Below are 20,435 nucleotides of genomic sequence, written 5' to 3'. Positions count from 1 at the left end.
CAATAAAGCTGAGAAAAAAAAAGACATCTGAAACCACTTAATCTGCTCTAAGTTAAATCCTAAACATTAATTTTCACAACAAATCTCCATATATTAATTACATATTAGCTCATTACAGGTATATGAAGGCTCATATTACCTAACGTATTTCACCTAAAGTTTAGCATGTTTCAAGTCACACATTCTGTTTGATTTGGACTGATTGATCCAACTTAAGAGATTTTTGTTGGCCCAACAGAAGCATCATTTTAGGGCCCTTATGTTCTTCTGAAAGTACACTTTTTTTTTAAAATACCAAACAGGTGAAATACTGTATTTGTTTCAACTTCAAGTTTGAACTAACACAATGCAGTCGATCTTAACCTGAATAGTTATAATGTATATATCACCTGGTATAAATGATCAGTTTTAAAATGTTACAATTGGTGCATTGCTTAATGCACCTGGTAAAATTCACAGTAGCCCTAACCCTAACCCTAACCACACTGACGTGTAACTACAAATACAGTAATGAAGCCTGTAAAATCACCATAAAATTCATATCCAAGTTATTCCAAACTGGAAACCAGTGGGGAAATCCATTACATGGCTATAATGTTCATGGTTATAGCTTTAGATGCCTACAAAGTTTTGTCACAGGTCGCAAAGTGAGACTGTATTAGGCCACAAAATCTAGAACATTTAGGCATAAGGTCCTTCTCATTAACATGAGGGTAAATCCATTCTACCAAGGGGAATATGCCATGCACCTCTTCTACCACTGAGCATTGCTATTTAGAAAGGATGCCAGAAGTACAGAAGTAGCTGTGATTGATGCCATCAGAAAAGCGGCTGTGAGAGGAAGGAGGGAGCCTGAATACAGTACTTGTACAAGTAGTATGTACTCCTCAAAGCTGCTCTAAACTGATTGTAGCGGATGTACTAACACTGACTAAGCTTTTCTCATTACCAGACAAAAAAGCAGGAATTTCCTGCCAGGCTGTTTTAGGCGTCCATGTACTGCAAACATCTAAGAGTCTAAAGACTACTAACTGTACATGTACCACAACAGCAACCCTAGGAAGTCATCTGAAAACATATGCAAGTTCTGCAAATTAGCAGTAAGTTTTCTTGGTACATGCATTAACATGTATGGGAGTATTTACAATCCACATACCTTGCATGTAGAACTTGTACTATATACCACTGTACATGTAGCTATTTAGATAAACTTTGATTATCCTAACTTCAATGTACATATATCCCTCTAAATTTGAGCACTCATTGTGGGAATGACAAATTGCCAAAGCTTGACTTTGATAAGTGATAAAAGTGTTGCAAATGCACGAAGACATCAAAGACGTCAGGATTTTGGAGGTGCTTCACAAGAATATTCAAGAATATTGTATTTAGATGAATATGACAGTGGTCACAGGGCAGAGCCAATAGAGAACCATGCCTCCTCACTGGGTGTCTTACAAACCTCCTGGCATCAACTAGGTGCAGCCAAACTACATGTTATATGAGGTGAATTACAACATGTAATTTCATTGGTCAGGACGCAGTCAACTTTTGGGAGAACCTGTCACATAGCGTGTACCCTTTATTTTAAGCCAGCTATCGGGTACTTTACGACACACTTAGAACTGAGTGAGTGCATAGGGTTTAACATTGTGCTTAACAATTTTTCAGTCATATGACGATGAAGGAGGTCTTAGAGTGCATGTACATGTAATGTGTTTCCTTGTTGCAGGACAGATTTCCACCGCTCTTTTATCTAGTACTGTTTCACTTAAACCAAAGACAAGTAAGCCGAACTGCCCGAGCCACTATATTTATATGGGTCAACCAGTCGTTGCACTGTCCCCTAAATGCTGAACGCCAAGGGAGGAAGTTACAACTGCCTCTTTCAAGGTGTTAGGTGTGACCCAGGACTGACCCTGGCTCTACCGTCCCAGAAGCGGACGTTTTACAAACTGTGCCATCAGGGCCGGTCATTGAGGGATCTCCAAGATGGATATCTGTGTAAGTTGTCCACTACATGATTAATACCGCTAAACATCCCACCCTGGCTTGTATACCAAATTGTTTCAATAGTATTTACACATTTTAGCAGAGACATCTTGGCTGTGATGATTTTGATATTTGGACCCATCATCTCAGTCAAGTACACTTCCACAGTTAAATAGCGATATAACTTTCAGCCTACTGCCCCAAAAATCCACGGCGCATATTTAATTGCTGAAAATGGAAAGCTACGCCAATCATCTTAAGTGCATATACCTAGAATAACTTAACAATTTTTGAACATATTGGTCCTGATTAGCATGCCCTTGTTACTTACGTTTGAGCTGAAACATTTATGTGGATGGAGCATTGGCTGTCCACATGGTACATGTACATGTAGTTAGGTGATTTGGACTTCTTTCAGTTTGGTGCCTCTCATGGAAGTAAACTGCTTCTCTGCTTACTTTTTTAAAACTTCCACATTTGGAAAGCAATATCTGTGCAATTCAGTAAGAGATCCACATAAGTTTGGATCAGAGATGAACGTTTGAGTATTTCTTTGATTTAAGCGATCACTACATGGCTTGTATTGCTCCCACAAGTGGTAACCTGGGCTATAAATGGCCAAGAAGGCCAAACATTGGCAGTAAACAAACTCATTGTTCAGGCTAATAAACATGTCTGTGTAGTCTACAAGTCTTCTGTGAAAAAAAACCTATCAAATCTCAGTTATAAAAGCGATATTCTTTTATTACACCTGAAATGTACATTTATCATACACATACAATACGGAATAACGCAGGGTTACCACTATCTTTTATTACGAAAATGAAATCTAAAATATTACTTCTTAAGTTTCATTTACATACATGTATAACATCATTCTGAAGTACATTAAGATATACATATCTCCTCATGTGATGACCATACACTCTAACAGATTTATAGTTATTCAGATGAACTGCCTTGTGGGTCATAGTGGACAATGTGAATTCAGCTTGATGAGACACTCAGAGGAGGATGCTTAGCCACTAACTTAAGTGTAACTACATGTATGTATGCTGTGTTACCTCTTCCAGCAAACTGTGCAACCACAATCCACCAATATCACGTACACAAATAAACAAAAGGAAATGCAGCATACTGCAAAAAAGTTTGTGCGAATAAATCACAGTGTCATCAAAAAAGCTGGAGACAAAGTAAGACAATGTCATGAAGTGTGTAAGACACTTGTGCAATATGTCATAATGTACAATAATAAGCTCACCTGTTCTATTTGCCTCACTCTGCAGAATCAGTAGCAAGGCACAACATGATACTTTAGTCTTCCCACAAATGAAATATTTATGAGTAATGCATAAAAAAAACTCTACTCATATAAACAAAAAAACATTCCATAGTAATTTTCCAGATCAGCTACTTCTCTTGCCTGCAGTAGTTAACAAACTATAGTTTTAGACTTACATGTAAATGTATGTTACCATGAAACTGAGTTTTGTAATTACTTTTATGTTGCATTTATTTAGACAATGTTTTCAATACCACATCACATGAGTAAAGCATCCATTTCCAAGTGAAAATGGCAAGTGTCTAGATGTCTGCAGTCTAAAGTTCCAGTACATACACGAAATGTAGTCCATATCTACATCATAACCTCACATCACATAGTTTTGTGCAAGAGAGTTCTGTGGAGAACTGTGCTTAATTATTTCGCTCTTTAGGGCTGTAATATATTTATATGCCCTATTTTATGTGTAACACTCCTGTCTTATTCCATGTGCCTGGAACGTCTTTGTACTTCACAGCCGCAAATTGATAATGCTGCAAGTAAAATAATGTGTCTGTGTTGTATGGATCCATGGCAGTTAAAGTTGGAATTTATCCAGTTTCCACTATAGTTTCATGCCTGTATGGATTTACTAGTGATGACACATGGGAACACCTACCTAGAATTGATGGCTAAGACGACTGTGACTACGGACAGACCCATTATTTGGTGCCCAGCAGTATACTGAAGCCAGCAGGGGAAGTACAGAGGCGTTCAAAGTAAGCTTATGGAACAAGACAGGGCTGTGATAGTATACGTAATCAATGCCCTACATAGCTGATGGGCAATGTATGACAACTGCCAAAGGTTATTCAATCTACAAATTAAGTCTAATCTTTTCCCTTTCCCAAGTGGGAAATTCACCTAGTATTCTATGCATGAACATGCAAAATACTCCCATGACCCTAAAGATTACGAATTTCCCCGTTACTTGTAGTGCACAATCTCAATTACCCTCAGAATGGTGTTGTTGTTGCACTGCATGGTTTGCGATCATGATAATTTGTTCACCGATACCTGTGAACGATACACTTTCATTCAGACGTTATGAAATGTTTTCTACTGGAAAATAGCGACTTATCTGGAAAAACTTCCTGACACTGGAATCTCACGAAAACTAATACATTATCAGACTCTGACGGAGGGGGCGTTGGGATCGCCATTTTATCGCAGCCTAAGGAAGCAAGCACTTGACACCGAGTTTGACATATTGCAACGAGTTCCAGAAACCAATGCTATATTCCTCGTTCTGTAAACGTGCAAGGTGTTATTAAAGTGAACACAGCCATGTGGAAATGGTGAAAACCTTTACCTGACAAGGAAAATATCTGGCGAATTCCAACGGCAAATATTTGTCTCCACAACCCAAAACCGGAACATCCAGTCATCGATCGTAATGGGGAGATAAGCCGGACGCTTGTATAAAAACTGTAGTGTGGTCATTCCAGTTACCCCCCTTTAAATGGTGATTCACTAGATCATATATTAAGAAAACTGTGTTGACTTAGGCTAGATTTAATGATTTTCCTACTGGATTATTTGTTCAACAATTTCAGTACCAGCCATTCTGACCGTTTTTAAGACCTATTTTTATTCTTATTTTCCACAAGTATACTTAGGCATATACTTGCACGTGTTTATACCGTGTTTGTATCAGTGTGGAGATCACGTGGTCTGGTCAGTAAGCAGGCTTATATACACCTCGTCCTGGGACTAACATAACAGTTATAGTAATCACTGTATACAGAGTTACTAGACGTACATAGACCTATATACATTGGTTCTATGTACATGTACATCTGGGCTAGAGGCCTAACGACAGAATACCCAAATCTTGTGTACAATATGATTGACATGTTTGATTGACATATTTAATTATAACTAATGTACATGTAGTCTCGAGATTAAAGCATTGCATCCAAAATGGTTTAAATTGTACTTGACTTTTCGGAAGAAAGCCTACATGTACCAGCATTACGTACGTTCAACGAGATTAAAATTGAACGTTAATTGATGTGTAAAAATTTATCCATATTACGACCTTCCACTTGCATACCATGAATATTAATACACTTTCCGAACCATCACCTATTTACCGTGTTCCATTTAAGAATAGTATGGCAAATATGTTACATATATTTATCATTCACTTAGTATGGAGTGACATATGTATGTATGTATGTATGTATGTATGCGTGTGTGTGTGTGTCCTGTGTATGTATCTATATATGTATGCACGGGGTTTTACGACGTTTAACAATTTTTTTTAGTGATATGACGACGAGGAGTCACTACAGGTGTGTATACATATCTTCTTGTGGTATAGGGCGAGTCCATGAATTATGGAATGGTACAGTATTCTGATCGAATGATCCCATATCATTCGCTTTGGTATGGAATGGCATTCCGAAGGATACCATACCATTCGCTTAAGAAATGGAACGTTATGATACCATTAGCTTTAGTATGGAATGGTATTCCGAATGGTATCATATATCATTTGCATTAGTATGGAATGGTATTCCGAATTTTACCATACCATTGGCGTTAGTATGGAATGGTATTCCGATGAAGCATGTCATATATATGGCTTCGAGTAATGGCGTTGATTTTTTTTTTTTTTTTTTTTTTTTTTGATTGGTGTTTGACGCCGTACTCAAGAATATTTCACTTATACGACGGCGGCCAGCATTATGGTGGGTGGAAACCGGGCACAGCCCGGGGGAAACCCACGACCATCCGCAGGTTGCTGGCAGACCTTCCCACTTACGGCCGGAGAGGAAGCCAGCATGAGCTGGACTTGAACTCACAGCGACCGCATTGGTGTAAGGCTCCTGGGTCATTACGCTGCGCTAGCGCGCTAACCGCTTGAGCCACGGCGGCCCCAGTAATGGCTTAGCGAAGTGGGTATTGCGAAACCTGTGTGCTTACACTATAGGCCTATATTCGCTATAGGACGCCTGGCGCATCCAAAGACCGCATGCAGCTCGCCTGTCTCCTCGGGTCATTTGTATTAATAGTTTCACACAAAGGTCACGGGAATATAGACCTACACATTATAACACTGATGTATACTTGTAAATAGAATAAATTATAAGCAGCGTATAGGGTTTGATGAGTCGGTTTTTGCTGCACGACGTACCGTGCGTTATATGTAAGATGTAAATATTGAGAATTCCAATATAACACAAAACAATTCACAAACAACTCAGTCCTAATGTTTAATTATAGTGAACTTACACCAAGCAACCAATCAGTCAGTCAGTCGCATCGTGAAACTAGGACCATGTCTCAATCACTTGCTTTTTCCTAATCTGCCTGTCCTATTTATCAGTTACCGCTGCCGTATAAGGGAGTGTGTTTGATGCATGGAAGAGCCAGTTAATCAGGCAGGCTGAGACACAACATTGCCATGCAAGAAGAGAGCAGACAGAAACTGGAATATGTAGCACAGCTCCTTGTTGATTTGTTATCCATTTGATGTCTGTTTAATGTCTGCATACTGAAGAATTGTATGCACCGGTGGAGGGAACTGGAGAGCCTGGATAAGGCCTAATCCACCAACCTTACACAAGTCCTAAGCTTTTCCTGACCATATCTTGTCAATATTTTCTTACATGGGGAGAAGTCAATCTCAACTGTGGATAACAATCAAATGTTTGTATGCCTACATATTTTATATTAAGATCAAAAGCCAGCCGGAATGTAGTCCTAACTAAGTACAGGCCCGAAAAAATACTGTATTAATTAGGCCTATATGGTAGAGCAAATATAACCAATAAAACAAAATTATTTTTGCGCACAATAAAATGGCAAGTACCGTATATATTTGGCAAAATTTAATACCGTATAAATTAAACCTTGCAGTGTTATCATTATTAAGTAGTTGATAGAATATACTAGTATATGTTTGATAGATTCCAGCTCTTAAATCCCCACTTCGTGCAAGATGGACCGTTTACATAGTACGTGGACGGACTGTCTATATCATAGAAATTATAATACATGTATATACAACCGATCAGGTAAATCCATGTGCATGGAAGGGATTTAGTTTATAGGCCCTGATCCAACACTAACCGCGATTAATTAGATTGGAATTGGATTGGAATCGTTAATTCCAATCCCCTATCCATTATATCACCCCTTTATATGTATGGCTATAAGGTAAACTTAACAAGGCTCTGCAGACCGTAAACATACATGTACATGTGTATTGCGAGTTCGCATGACTTAATTTAATGGGGTGAGTAAGATTTTGTCCGATGCATCTAAGATCAGCCCCCTTCTCGCGACCCTCCTTGGGGGAGAATTTGGGGTACCGTGATGGATAGGGAAAATATTCCACTAGATGTGTATAGAGCGAAGGATCCTTAGACGGCATCGCTGATGCTGGTACATATGGGCGATGCGTCACAGATTCAGTTATTCCTGGTCTCACCTCAGAACTGGACAGTCGTATATATGATTGGCATGTAATTAATGACGGACAACTAATTGGATAACGGGAAATTCCGCGCGGTGAGTGTTTCCTTCATTTGCATGTATATGTGATGATCTGGGAAGTATATACATACATTGGTAACATGTATATATTAAGGCTGTATTTGTCTCTTATATAGCCTACTATAGTTCATGCACGTGCATCGCTTGTATGTACATGGAAATTATAGGGGCGTTCAAGATGTGGACATATTTAAGGACATTGTCTACACCAGGAAAGATGTGTTTATATTTTGTTGTAGCACATAAACTACCCTTGTGGCGCTGGAAAAACACCAGCAGCCGCTCGATTCAGGCAGGTGGCCTATTGAGTAATCCTTACCCCGGTGTTTTTCCATAACATTTACTGGTGGCGATATAAGGTCAAGGTTATCGCCATAGTTATTCAGTGTAGTACTATTTATATAGTCCTGCCCCACATCCTCAAAGACGATACCCCTTAATACGCATTAACCAAAACGACAAAGCTGACATTTTCCATGGCAACATATTCAACAATCATTATTTGAAGCATTCACCATTTTCTCAATGGTAAATAAATTACGATACCCCACTAGCGTTCAGTCACCATAAAACAGTGGATAGTGATTACGTCCTGATTGGGTCATGGTATTTAAGTTTAATCTCACCAAGCAACTAGTATCTTTTTAATCGTTATTTGTGAGTGAGTGAGTGAGTGCTTGGGGTTTAACGTCGTTCTCAACAATTTTTCAGTCATATGACGACGAAGGAATCATTAGGGTGCATGTACGTGTAATGTGCCTCCTTGTTGCAGGACGGATTTCCTCACTGAGACGACTTACCGAAGGCAAGCAAGCCGCCCCGCCCGAGCCATTATACTGATACGGGTCAACCAGTCGTTGCACTATCCTCTTCATGCTGAACGCCAAGCGAGGAAGTTACAACTTCCTCTTTTAAAGTCTTAGGTGTGACTCGATCAAGGATTGATCCTGGATCTACCGGTCCCGAAGCGGACGCTCTACCGACTGTGCTATCCGGGCCGGTCCGTTATTTGTGTGTTTCAACTATTATCAATATGACCTAATATAGGAAAGTTCCTGAAACATACCTCATATGACATGACCAATAAATAACCTCTCATCGTTTTCTCCTTAATTCTGAAGATACAAAACTTTATAGAGCGTGCACCTGTAGTCACATGTGAAGAACTCGTTTCATGAATGTAGAGCGTGTACCTGTAGTCACATGTTAAATGATCGATTCATGGATGTAGAGCGGGTACCTGTAGTCACATGTTAAAAGATCGATTCATGGATATAGAGCGGGTACCTGTAGTCACATGTTAAAAGATCGATTCATGGATATAGAGCGTGTACCTGTAGTCACATGTTAAAAGCTCGATTCATGGATGTAGAGCGGGTACCTGTAATCACATGTTAAAAGCTCGATTCATGGATGTAGAGCGGGTACCTGTAGTCACATGTTAAAAGATCGATTCATGGATATAGAGCGTGTACCTGTAGTCACATGTTAAAAGCTCGATTCATAGATGTAGAGCGGGTACCTGTAATCACATGTTAAAAGCTCGATTCATGGATGTAGAGCGGGTACCTGTAATCACATGTTAAAAGCTCGATTCATGGATGTAGAGCGTGTACCTGTAGTCACATGTTAAAAGATCGATTCATGGATGTAGAGCGTGTACCTGTAGTCACATGTTAAAAGATCGATTCATGGATATAGAGCGTGTACCTGTAGTCACATGTTAAAAGCTCGATTCATGGATGTAGAGCGTGTACCTGTAGTCACATGTTAAAAGATCGATTCATGGATGTAGAGCGTGTACCTGTAGTCACATGTTAAAAGATCGATTCATGGATATAGAGCGGTTACCTGTAGTCACATGTTAAAGAAACATGTACGAAAGGTGGATAACGATTGCACCTTGTCATAAGCCAGTGTGTACACTGTAAATGTCTTTCATTGCGTGTGGGGGTTCCTGTGTCATAGCAAGTCTGTATTTTTACAGCAAAATTTGCTGGCAGTTTGAGCTACATGTAGTTTCCCTCTTCTAGGCTTTAAATTTCAAGCCATATGCATATAGATACATAGACAAGGTGTTGTAAAAGTACACTATGGTGCCACGTGTTTTTGCACTACAAATGTGCTGTAAAAGTGCTAATGCCAAATGTCAAATGTAAAGCCAAACAATGTAAACGTACAGCTAAAAATGAGAGTATACGCAAATCGATGGTAAGCGAATTCCGTAAACTTCCCTGCTTTTGTTTTTGTAAATTATTTATAGACCAACGCTGCATTTATTTTTCTCTGTCATAAAAATCAATCAAATATAAAACACGTCCTGGCCGGATGCATGCTTGGAGCTAAAACTTCAGCAGCGAAAAGACTGAGTGTTATGCGCGAACCAGGATCCGAAGTCCAGAGAGTATACATAGCCGCACCCACAAGTCACTTCCCAAATGTCTTTTATAATGACATATTTTGAGATTTGTTGTAGGCTACCGAGCAACTTAGAGAATTCAACAAAATCCAAACGTGTGAACTGTCTGTCTATTTTAATGGAAAAGTGCAAATCGCGTGAATGAGAGGTCTTCCTATTTCCATTCCATTGTCGCGTTGGACGATACGACAAATGACGCCACATGAACGCGTCTTTAGATAGGCAATTGTTGACCTTTAATAATTTCTACCTATCGTCGTCTTCATACGAGAACAAGTATTCGTCAATCTCTAAAGGGGTTTACAATTTGTAATCGTCGGATTACATATATTGTGTCAATAAGAGGTTTCTCCGAATTTCGTATAGATGTTATACCAATGGAAAACTCAAGCAATCATCAACAACGAGACATTTCATGAATGGTAACCCTTGTATGTATATAGTGAAACTGAAGAAGCCTTTGTTGCCTGGCGTTAATGTCTCGGTGACCGCTTTTATTAAACACGGAAACAATTATTCATGAAACTCTATCATTTAGCCTATGTCTTTGTGAGGAACAGTAGTATAGTGAGTAGACAAATCCCAGGTGGAGATAAGTCCTTTGTATATACGGTACGTTTATTTATTAGTTCTTCAATGTCACAATAGAAAATAATAATATGGCCTAATCGAACATGTACATGTATGTGGAGACTGCGTGACAGCAGCCATATTGCTCCACCTACACCATCGCAAACCCAGAAGATGAATAAATTCAAATTTGATGTGCGGTTTTAATGATCTGTTGGGCTAATGTTTACATTCCTATTCCTATGAAAACTGCATGGATCTAGGCATGGAAACATTCCTATACCAGTCGTCAACAAAAATGGACTTCCCAGGTCCATACTTGCAAGGTCATTTCCCTGAAATACGTTCAACAGAATCCACCAAAGAACTAAAAAAGCATATCAAGCACGAAATTAAGACGAATGCATGCAAAAAGAAGCAATCGACGGTTTTCAAAGGATGTTGAAAAGATGCCATGAATGTGCTAGGCGAATGAATAAATCAGTATTCAAATCGTAGATCATTCATGCATGTTACATATATACATGTAGTTTATAATTTTTTGATAATCAAAATACCTATCTCAGTTCTTCATTGATTTCAGCTGTCAATCAACACGACCAATATACTGCCCCTATCCCATTCTAGTCAAAGTTGTGCATTCCTTGGCAGGATAAAACTGGGTAATACTGACGCTGAACTGGATGTGCCACAGCGCCCCGATAGTATGCACAGTTGGCAGAGCGTCCGCTTCGGGAGGCGCTAGATCCAGGGTCAATCCTGGGTCGGGTCACACCTATTTCTTAAAAGGGGAAGTTGTAACTTCCTCGCTTGGCGTTCAGCATCAAGGCGGGTATTGCAACAACTGGTTGATCCGTATCAGTATAATGACTCGGGCGGGGCGGCTTGATTGCCTTCGGTAAGTCGTTTCAATGAGGCAGCACTAGATAAAAGAGCGATAGAAATCCATCCTGCAACAAAGAGGTACATTACACTTACATGCACTCCAAGAACTCCTTCGTCGTCATATGGCTGAAAAATTGCTAAGTACGACGTTAAACACCAAGTACTCACTCACATCTAGTCTGCATGTTTACTCCTACATCTTCACGGCGTATATGATTCGTACTGTAATACTGCAGCTGCAATTAAGTTCGTCATTTTCCATCGGGGTTATAGGTCTACATACTAAACCTAAGGTATTTCACTGCTTATAGAGGCTATCCCGGAGATTTCTGGGAAAGAAATCCATATTCGCTAATCAAATCTAATTTTCTGTGTTTACCAAGAATGGCTCAGATTATTGCCTTTCGGTAAATATCAGACTTGTATACCTGTTATATTTATAGTGTTATGATGATTTTAAGTTTGAAAAGGTGTTTGGAGTGTTTGGAAATAATAGCAAAAAATGAGCTGGATTTGCGCCGATCGACTTTCATCGCGGAATATAGCCTTTTCAATAATACTGTGAGGTTACGACGTGCATGTGGGGGGTGATGTTATAATTGTACTCTATTTCATGCCTTCCTCGCCAGTTAACTACCTACATGTACCAAGAGCTGGTACATAATGAGATTAAATAACTGATAACAATCTTTTTACCTATTTGTGAAAATAACTAAACGAGCGAGCAAGATTTTTTGCCCTCTGATATATCTTTCTGTCCGATGGATGTGGATATACCCTTATTGTGTGCTGCCTCAAAGGCATAGTTCAAAGGACGGTATAGAAGATATACATGTATGTCAATGGTTATCACAGACTTATACACATCAGCTTACGATATAAGGTAATTGTTGTGACAAACATGCGCCAATCCAAACAGCCTATACCTCAAGGTCAAATGTAATGGGTCTATTAGTTGTATAGTATAGCTATTGAGTACATTGCGTACAGTCAGATGCATAAAGCGCTGGTTTACTGCGACTGACCTGGACCAGTGAGATCACATGTTCAAATCCAGCTCTCGCTGGTACGGTCGGTCATAAGGCTTTTCTTATCAACTATCTGGGGTAAGGCGGTGATTTACTTCGCGCAACCCTGTTTAATCCACCCCATAAACCTGACCTGGCCTTATGTATTCTACCCAAGTACAGTTAAAATAGCACTGCAGTAAATTTTGAAAGGCATTAACGTGACAAAGGCGTGGTATTTCAAGAAACCATGCACTTTAATTTCATAGGCATCCTTTGAAAATGTGCTATAAAAACATCAGCCGATATTTCATCACGTTGAAACTCCGCCTCTTTTGGCAATAACGAAACCTGATTGGTTAAAATGCGGAGGTTTAAATAAGGCGTCTCTTTCGTTTGTTTCAGTCGGACGAACTGGTAAGAAGATGGACACGACACCAAAAAGAGTTGCTGTGATCGGGGCGGGCTCTGCCGGACTCTGCGCCCTCAGGCACTACTCCTCCAGACCCGAAGATTTCTCCGTGGTAGCTTTCGAGCAGACGGATACTGTTGGCGGGACCTGGGTCTACACAGATCAGGTCGGCACCGACCGGTTTGGTCTACCGGTTCATTCTAGCATGTACAAGTCACTCCGGTGAGTTTTTTTTTTCTTTCATGTGTTTGACACCAGGCAAAATTCAAACTTCCATTCAAGTTGATTTTTAAAAAGTAGAAGCAGATAGTGTTGCAGTTTTGTATGTATGGAATTTATTACAGTTAGTGGATATACAAGACGCCTGAATATATTTGTATATAACCTGGAGTGGTGCTGGCGGTCCTATAGGCCAATACGCTCTACCAGCGACTCATACGGGTCTATCTGCAAGTTTTATATACTTATGCCGATATGGGGTTCATGGTGTTATTTTTGTCCATCTGTCGATTCAATTTCAACCAAATTATTAAACAAAATAGACCTAAAATCAGCTTATCAAAGGATCGAATGTATACTTTTGTGTTCAGCGAGCACTAATGCCTACGGAAGAAAGGTAGGCATATGATACACCTGTGGGGGTTTTGATTATTTTATTTTCTGAATGGGAGCTTTTTGCATTTGTGGTAGGCCGAAATAACCCGAACAGCGATTGTCCTAAATGAGGAGCTGGTTCGAATCCAGCTTAGATCTGGTGTCCGTCCTGTATTTATTTATTTATTTCATTGGTGTTTTACGCCGTACTTAAGAATATTTCACTTATACGACGGCGGTGGCCAGCATTCTGGTGGGAGCAAAACGGGTAGTGCCCGGGGGAAACCCACGACCATCGCCAGGTTGCTGACAGACCTTCCCATGTACGGACGGAGAGGAAGCCAGCATGAGCTGGACTTGAACTCAAAGCGACCGCATTGGTGAGAGGCTCCTGGGTCATTACCCTGCTCGAGCGCGCTAACCAACTGAGCCACTGCCCGTCGTGTAAGTGATCCGATTTTGTGTGCAGATTCAAACAACAATCAGTTAAATAAAAAAAATATGTGTATTACTTGCATTAAAAACAAAATAAACGATGTTTTTGACGAAATGCTCCCGTCTGTATTTTTGACGAGGAGGGGATACGACATCCATGTATGTGATTTGCCATTTAGTTGACTGGCCTGTCGCTGATCTCACTAAAAGGATTCCTTCGTCGTCATATTGCAAAATGCAAATACTGCAAAATTGTTAAGTACGACGTTAACCCCCAAGCACTAACTCAGTCACTCATCTGTCTTTTATGTTACTTTTATATCACTTGCAAACAACATAAATGAAAATATGCAATCCACAGTATGCAGTCTGAACCCAAAACCCATTAATAAGCGAGATTATTATGACGATATGAAAGACTACATCATAGTTAATGTTATAGTTAGCAAATGATCACACGTATAAACGGGTGAATCCGGCATCTTGTCTATTTTGCTCAATTAGGGCCTTGTTTTTCATGTAAATGCTTAAATAGTAGCCATTTATACAACCCCTACAATCTTGGCTTATGCAAATTACACATAGCGGTATACAGTGATGTTATTTGTAATATTTTATACGTTATTTGATGAAGAGCTCAAAATGCCGTGTTTTCATAACATTTAATACACATTTACGTGGAAATAATGCAGAGGAGCCGGACTTCACGAATGCATAGTCCATTCGCTGAGACCATTATTTAGAAATGACGGACGATTGAAAACTGGAGTTGTATGATCGAGTTAAAATGCAACAACAGCTAACATATTCACGATCCAACTCCACTGAATTCGTTTCACATGTACATTAAATAACAGTTTTAAATAATTGTTGTGTTAAATAACTGATATATAGGTGCATCCCAACAAGTGTTATTTTTGCCTTGTTCACAAGTGGGGTTTTTTTTTCTGTGTTTATTTTCCTGTGGACATAAAGAATAAAATATCAGGTGATGATATATGTGTTTATAGCACCCCTCAAAAATTTCTCTGTCCAATCCATTTCTGATTACGAATCAAAAATATTTGTGCATAACTTTATCGACGCTCATAAATGATCTATTGTGTAAATATAAACAAACGGGACAGCTGGTGAAAATACATCTTCCAGGTGTAAACAATGTGACGTTATTGGTGACGTGGCACACTGTCCGATAACGGAGTCTCGAGATAAGATCACGTGGTGAACTTTTCCAGACAGAGAGCATACATTTCTATATTCAGTCAGTGATACTTGATATCAAGTGGTCGTAAGGGGTGTATAACCTAATTTTGTCTATAAATATCATTATTCAAATCGGTAAGAAATTTTCTACGCTGCAAAAAGATCTCCACTAGCCATCTGGTGGAAGGTTTCAAATGACAAAATGCGTTATATTTTAGATAGAATTTTTATCCCATACACGGGTGTCCATTAAGCTGTCCATGTGAATACATGGTTCTGGATAACACGTGATCTGAAGGTGTCTTTAGCGTGATCTGTCACAGATGTCCCGTTACCTCGGCTTCTTCGTGCATTATGTATGTGTGTCAGTGTGTCAGTGTGTCACTGTTACTCGAAAATTCACCTCACCTCACCGTAAGGATAGGAGATAACAGCCATTTTCTCGTTACATTTGTACTTACCACCCCCGGAGATCTCAATATACGAATATCTGACAAGACGCATAAGGCGATATATTCTGTTATAAGGCAACATACGAATTTCTGTCATGAAGCGTATGGCCATTTACGAATGTCTGTTTTAACTCGTATGGCAGTATACTGTACCAATGTTTGCTATGCCCATTTGGTAATATACAAATGTCTGCTGTCGCGCATAAGGTAATATACGAATTCTGTTTTGTCCCTTAAGGCGGTATACGAATATCTGTTTTGACCCATTTGGCAACATAAGAATGTCTGTTTTGACGCATTTGGCAGTATGCGAATGTCTGTTTTGACGCGTGTGTTGGACAACATACGACTGTCTGTTATGACGCGTATGTCAATATCCGAATGTCAGCTGTGGCGCATAGGGCAGTCTACGAATTCTTTTTTGATGCATAAGGCAGTATACGAATGTCTATAATGACGCAATTGATAATATACGAATGTCTGATGTAACTCATAGGGTAATAATTTGACGGTCAGTATAACTCTTACTTATTTTCCTCATGTAGAAATTAATATGTATTGAAAATACACTTGTTTTGAACTGTTAGTTTAAGCTGTTCCTGTACATTCCCTTGCGAAAGTATGAATGTATGCCCTGCCTTCTAGATTATAGTGTAGACTTTATATCGGGCTGCCCAGCATACATATATTTATGTTTGTCTGATTTATACGTCCCAGTTCAAAAATCTCAAGGCCAACCTTTCACACAAACCACCAAACAACTGAGAAGGCTATTGAAGTAATGCCACGGATGTGTGCACATAAGGTTTTTTCTAATACTTAGCTCTGAGATCAGTTGACCACATTAACCCCTCTGCATCGTTAGATGCACTAATCAGAAAACGGGACATGTCCCCTTTGCTGTCCTCAAAGTGTGAGATGTACGCGACGAAAACGGATTTTCAGTTGTGTAAAGTAATTTCAAGTTTACATCTCGCATTATGCAGAGAAAATATAACCATAAAATCGCAATTAACACAAACATAACCGACGCATCCACTTGGACAACATCCGAACTTCGTAAACAACTATTTTTGAAGAATTTCTAATGAAACATTTGTAGCGTAAAGCTTTGACATGTTGAGAACGGAACGCTTGAAAAGTTCAAATTCTACGTTAGTGCGTGGAAAAGTACAGATCTGTATTTCTTAAACTTATAAAGCTGGAAAGAATAAAACAGATCTCAAATCAATCTAATACTGATTTTCATTTCTTAGATTGCAACCTTGATTTTCACAGTACAAACATTCCCAAGGAAGTGATGGCCTTTCCAGACTTTCCGTTCCGGGAAGAATTGCCAAGTTTTATTAAGCACTCGGAAGTCTTGGAGTACCTTCAGGAATACGGAAAGCATTACAACCTGGAGCAGTATATTAAGGTATGTATAGGACAAAAACAACTGGATTGCGCATGCAAATGTCAACATATATTAAAACTTGCCCCAAAGTTTTTTCATTGGGCGTGATGTTAACTGTCATTTTATCGACACGAGATTTCTACACAATCAATATTAAAATCTTACTAGAATGTTAAGGAAGATTTGTTTCCCTGACATGTTAATAAAATTTGTACTGGTACAGGCTTCAGATAATTGCTGATGTATTTGCATGAAGCAATTTTGGATCAAGTGTTTGTAAACTGGAAAAACCGTAACAACTTAATGTTGGTTCTCTGTACAAAATTCAACAAGAACACGATACAATTTTATTATATTTCTTCATATTTTGAAATATCAATGTTGATTTGAATCAGGCATTCATAAGCCGTCAACCGTCAACCAGAGTTCCAGGTCAATAACCACAGGACCAATTTCCAAAACAAAGTTTAACACAAAGCACCAAAGAATTAAGAAAGTATGTAAAATAATAAATTAGAACAGATTATTAAACACAGACAGTAATTGTTTTGGTCTTAAATGCCACACTGTATACCTTCAGTTTAACACCTGTGTAGAGGAAGTCAAACCAATCCAGGAAAAGAACTGCTTCAAACACTGGCGGCTAACGTACAGAAACCTCCTGGACACTTCCTCCCCTCTGCACACAGAAGAGTTCGACTCAGTCATGGTTTGCAATGGGTTGGTCCATATCTTTGCCCAATATCTACTTGATTACGTAAGGCCATTTTCTTTGCACGTCATTAAACGTTCTGAACCATGATATCACTCATCGGCGATGTTTGATAACCTAATGGCTACTTTTCAGGTAATAGGGTTCTTCATTGTAAATTACATGAGGCATATCATGCGGCACAGTTCTATAGCGTGTCTAGTGGCTAGAAAATAAATTTATTTGTAAGTCTTTAAATCTGATGACCTTCGCTCCACGCAATGTGCAATGTTTTGTGATCTTTTGACTGATGAAAGCCATGGCTTAATTTGGGGATAAAGATAATGTTAATGACGTAATTTGCGGAAGCATCCAGGGTGCAGGGATAAGTGAGCTCATATGAATATAACGTTTGCAAAATTGTTTTTATATTATTATGATTTATGTAGCACTTTTCAACCTTTATCATCAGGGCTTCGTCTAATTGATTTAAAATCTCTTTATTACAAACATTGCAAATGCACGTCCCGGTGACTACGAAGACCGAGGCTTAAACTTCCATGACACCGCTTAAACTTCCATGACACCACAGTCTAAAAATGGTACTTGTTCCTGCCTCGGTTGGCGCTCAGCAGTCAGAGGTTAGAGCAAGGAAACAGAACTGGTTGTCTGGTGTGCGGCATAATACATCAGTGTCGGCAGCACTTTTTTTAGCGGCATGAACTCAATCTGTTACAAACTAGAAGACACGGTATACGTACACGCACCTAATGAGTCCTCGCCTCATATGACTGACAAATTGTTCTGTGCGACGTAAAACCTCAGGCATGCGTTCTTAAATACATTTCATAGAATCTTCTGCTTGTAAATGTCCATAGTATTCTCAGCTCTTTTACGATGAGAGGCGCTTTGGGGTTATGCTGATCAAGAACTCAAGCCCTTCAGTTCTATGAACTGTCTTCCTTAGGCATTACTCCACTCCCCTGCTCCCAGATCTGCCAGGGTCTGCCGACTTCCGCGGTCTAGTGATGCACAGCCATGATTTCCGGGAAGCGGACCCCTTCCAGGACATGACAGTGGTTTGCCTTGGTGCAGCTTCTTCCGGTCTGGACATCTCTATTGAGATTAGCAAAGTGGCAAAAAAGGTAATTTTTCACCCATCAGTTGATTAATTATCATTACTGAAGCATGCACAAATAAAGCATAACGTATAAAGAATATCACTTATACTTTCTATCGATTGCTTACAGCTGAAGAATGTTACCTTTAATAAACTGTAGGCCTATCGATCCACATTTACATAATTAAATCACTTTCTTATCTGCATCTTTTGGACGGTCCGTAAGTACTTGGATTACGATCTCCGCTATCATTTATATGATGATGAATTTAGTGTATTAAATTTGAGGAAGTCGTCTTTATTTATAGAAAATGCCTTGTTCTTACAGGTTCTGTTGAGCCACAACAAACCACTGGTGGAAAGTGAAATGCCATCAAATCTGGAGCAGGTGACGGGCATTGACCACCTGGAACAGAACGCTGTTGTGTTCAAAGACGGCAGGAGGGTCGTCGCTGATGCCATCGTCTACTGCACAGGCTACAAGTTTTCATTCCCGTTTCTGTCAAAGCAATGTGGCTTAGAGATTAAGGATGAGAGAATTACTCCCCTTTACAAGCACATGATCCACACTACCTTCCCCACCCTCTTTTTCATAGGGATGTGCAAAATCATCTGCCCCTTTCCGCAATTCCATTGTCAAATTCTGGTTACCATGGCGATTCTAGAGGGCTCTGTTCAGCTGCCGTGTAAAGAGGAAATGGATGCCGACACCGAGGCTGACTTCCAGCGAAGATTAGGGGAAGGACTTCCGATCCGCCATGCGCACTTGATGGGTAAACGACAGTGGAGCTACAACGATGAATTAGCCGTCATTGGTCATTTCCAGCCCATTGACAAATCTCTGCAGAATCTATACAACCATGTCCATGCCACCAGGGTCAAAGATCTGATGAACTACAAGAAAATTTGCTACGAACTGACCGACTCGGAGAACTTCAGAGTTGTTGGAAGTGTGTAACTATATTATGATAACTAATTAGGACACTTGTTATGTATATAAGCTAATTCTGCTAGGTGTGTGATTAATTTAAAGCTAAACTAAAGACATCAAATACTGTTGATTTCACATCGCAGTGGACTGCTTCCAGGTTGTCCGGGGATTCCTCGTCCGTTGGAGCAAGCTTCGGAAAGACACGATCGGTGAACAATTTTAAAGACATTTTGGTCTCTAGGGGATTTTACTCCAGAGATTTACACACTCTATAGTAACAGTTCCTCTTTGTGCACAGCTATACGCTCCGCGTGGGTATAGGTCGAAAGGGTTTTCTCGGAATGTGTCATAGGGTTGTAGGCGTTAATTCGCAAAATTTTCAATAACAGTTTTCACATAAATAGGTTGATTTGATGCCGAGATGTGTTGAGGGTTTTGCCGTGTTTACTATAACTCACCGTTAATTATTTAACGGTGTACTCTGGTTCAATAAAGTAGATA

General features: G+C 39.6%; 2 protein-coding genes across 4 annotated transcripts in view; one reads left to right on the top strand and one right to left on the bottom strand.

The window, feature by feature from the left end:
• Positions 1 to 4,698, bottom strand: part of LOC135474704 (CKLF-like MARVEL transmembrane domain-containing protein 7) — a 23,757-nt gene extending 19,059 nt beyond the window's left edge. The window contains exon 1 of the mRNA XM_064754265.1: positions 4,626 to 4,698. The gene's annotated coding sequence lies outside the window, so the exon portion shown is untranslated. The remainder of the gene's footprint in view (positions 1 to 4,625) is intronic.
• Positions 1,986 to 20,435, top strand: LOC135474701 (uncharacterized). 3 transcript variants are annotated; one of them, XM_064754263.1, is made up of 6 exons: positions 1,986 to 2,004; positions 13,106 to 13,334; positions 17,075 to 17,213; positions 17,773 to 17,912; positions 18,851 to 19,028; positions 19,332 to 20,435. In XM_064754263.1, the coding sequence occupies exons 2-6, from the start codon at positions 13,126 to 13,128 to the stop codon at positions 19,959 to 19,961; spliced, it is 1,296 nt and encodes a 431-aa protein (XP_064610333.1). In that variant the 5' UTR covers positions 1,986 to 2,004; positions 13,106 to 13,125; the 3' UTR covers positions 19,962 to 20,435. The 3 variants fall into 3 exon arrangements, with proteins under 3 accessions (XP_064610333.1, XP_064610332.1, XP_064610331.1); XM_064754262.1 differs by lacking the exon at positions 1,986 to 2,004 and adding an exon at positions 7,678 to 7,834; XM_064754261.1 differs by lacking the exon at positions 1,986 to 2,004 and adding an exon at positions 11,777 to 11,834.

The sequence above is a fragment of the Liolophura sinensis genome, chromosome 9 (genome assembly GCF_032854445.1).
Source record: "Liolophura sinensis isolate JHLJ2023 chromosome 9, CUHK_Ljap_v2, whole genome shotgun sequence".
Taxonomy (NCBI): domain Eukaryota; kingdom Metazoa; phylum Mollusca; class Polyplacophora; order Chitonida; family Chitonidae; genus Liolophura; species Liolophura sinensis.
Note: the sequence above shows the minus strand (reverse complement) of the source record. Positions and strands in the feature narration are given on the sequence as shown.

What these genes read in the sequence shown, in the direction of transcription:
- LOC135474701 (XM_064754261.1), top strand. An exon ending in ACCTGGAGCAGTATATTAAG is followed by an intron (nt 17,214 to 17,772) that starts GTATGTATAGGA and finishes GTATACCTTCAG; the next exon opens with TTTAACACCTGTGTAGAGGA. An exon ending in TTAGCAAAGTGGCAAAAAAG is followed by an intron (nt 19,029 to 19,331) that starts GTAATTTTTCAC and finishes TTGTTCTTACAG; the next exon opens with GTTCTGTTGAGCCACAACAA.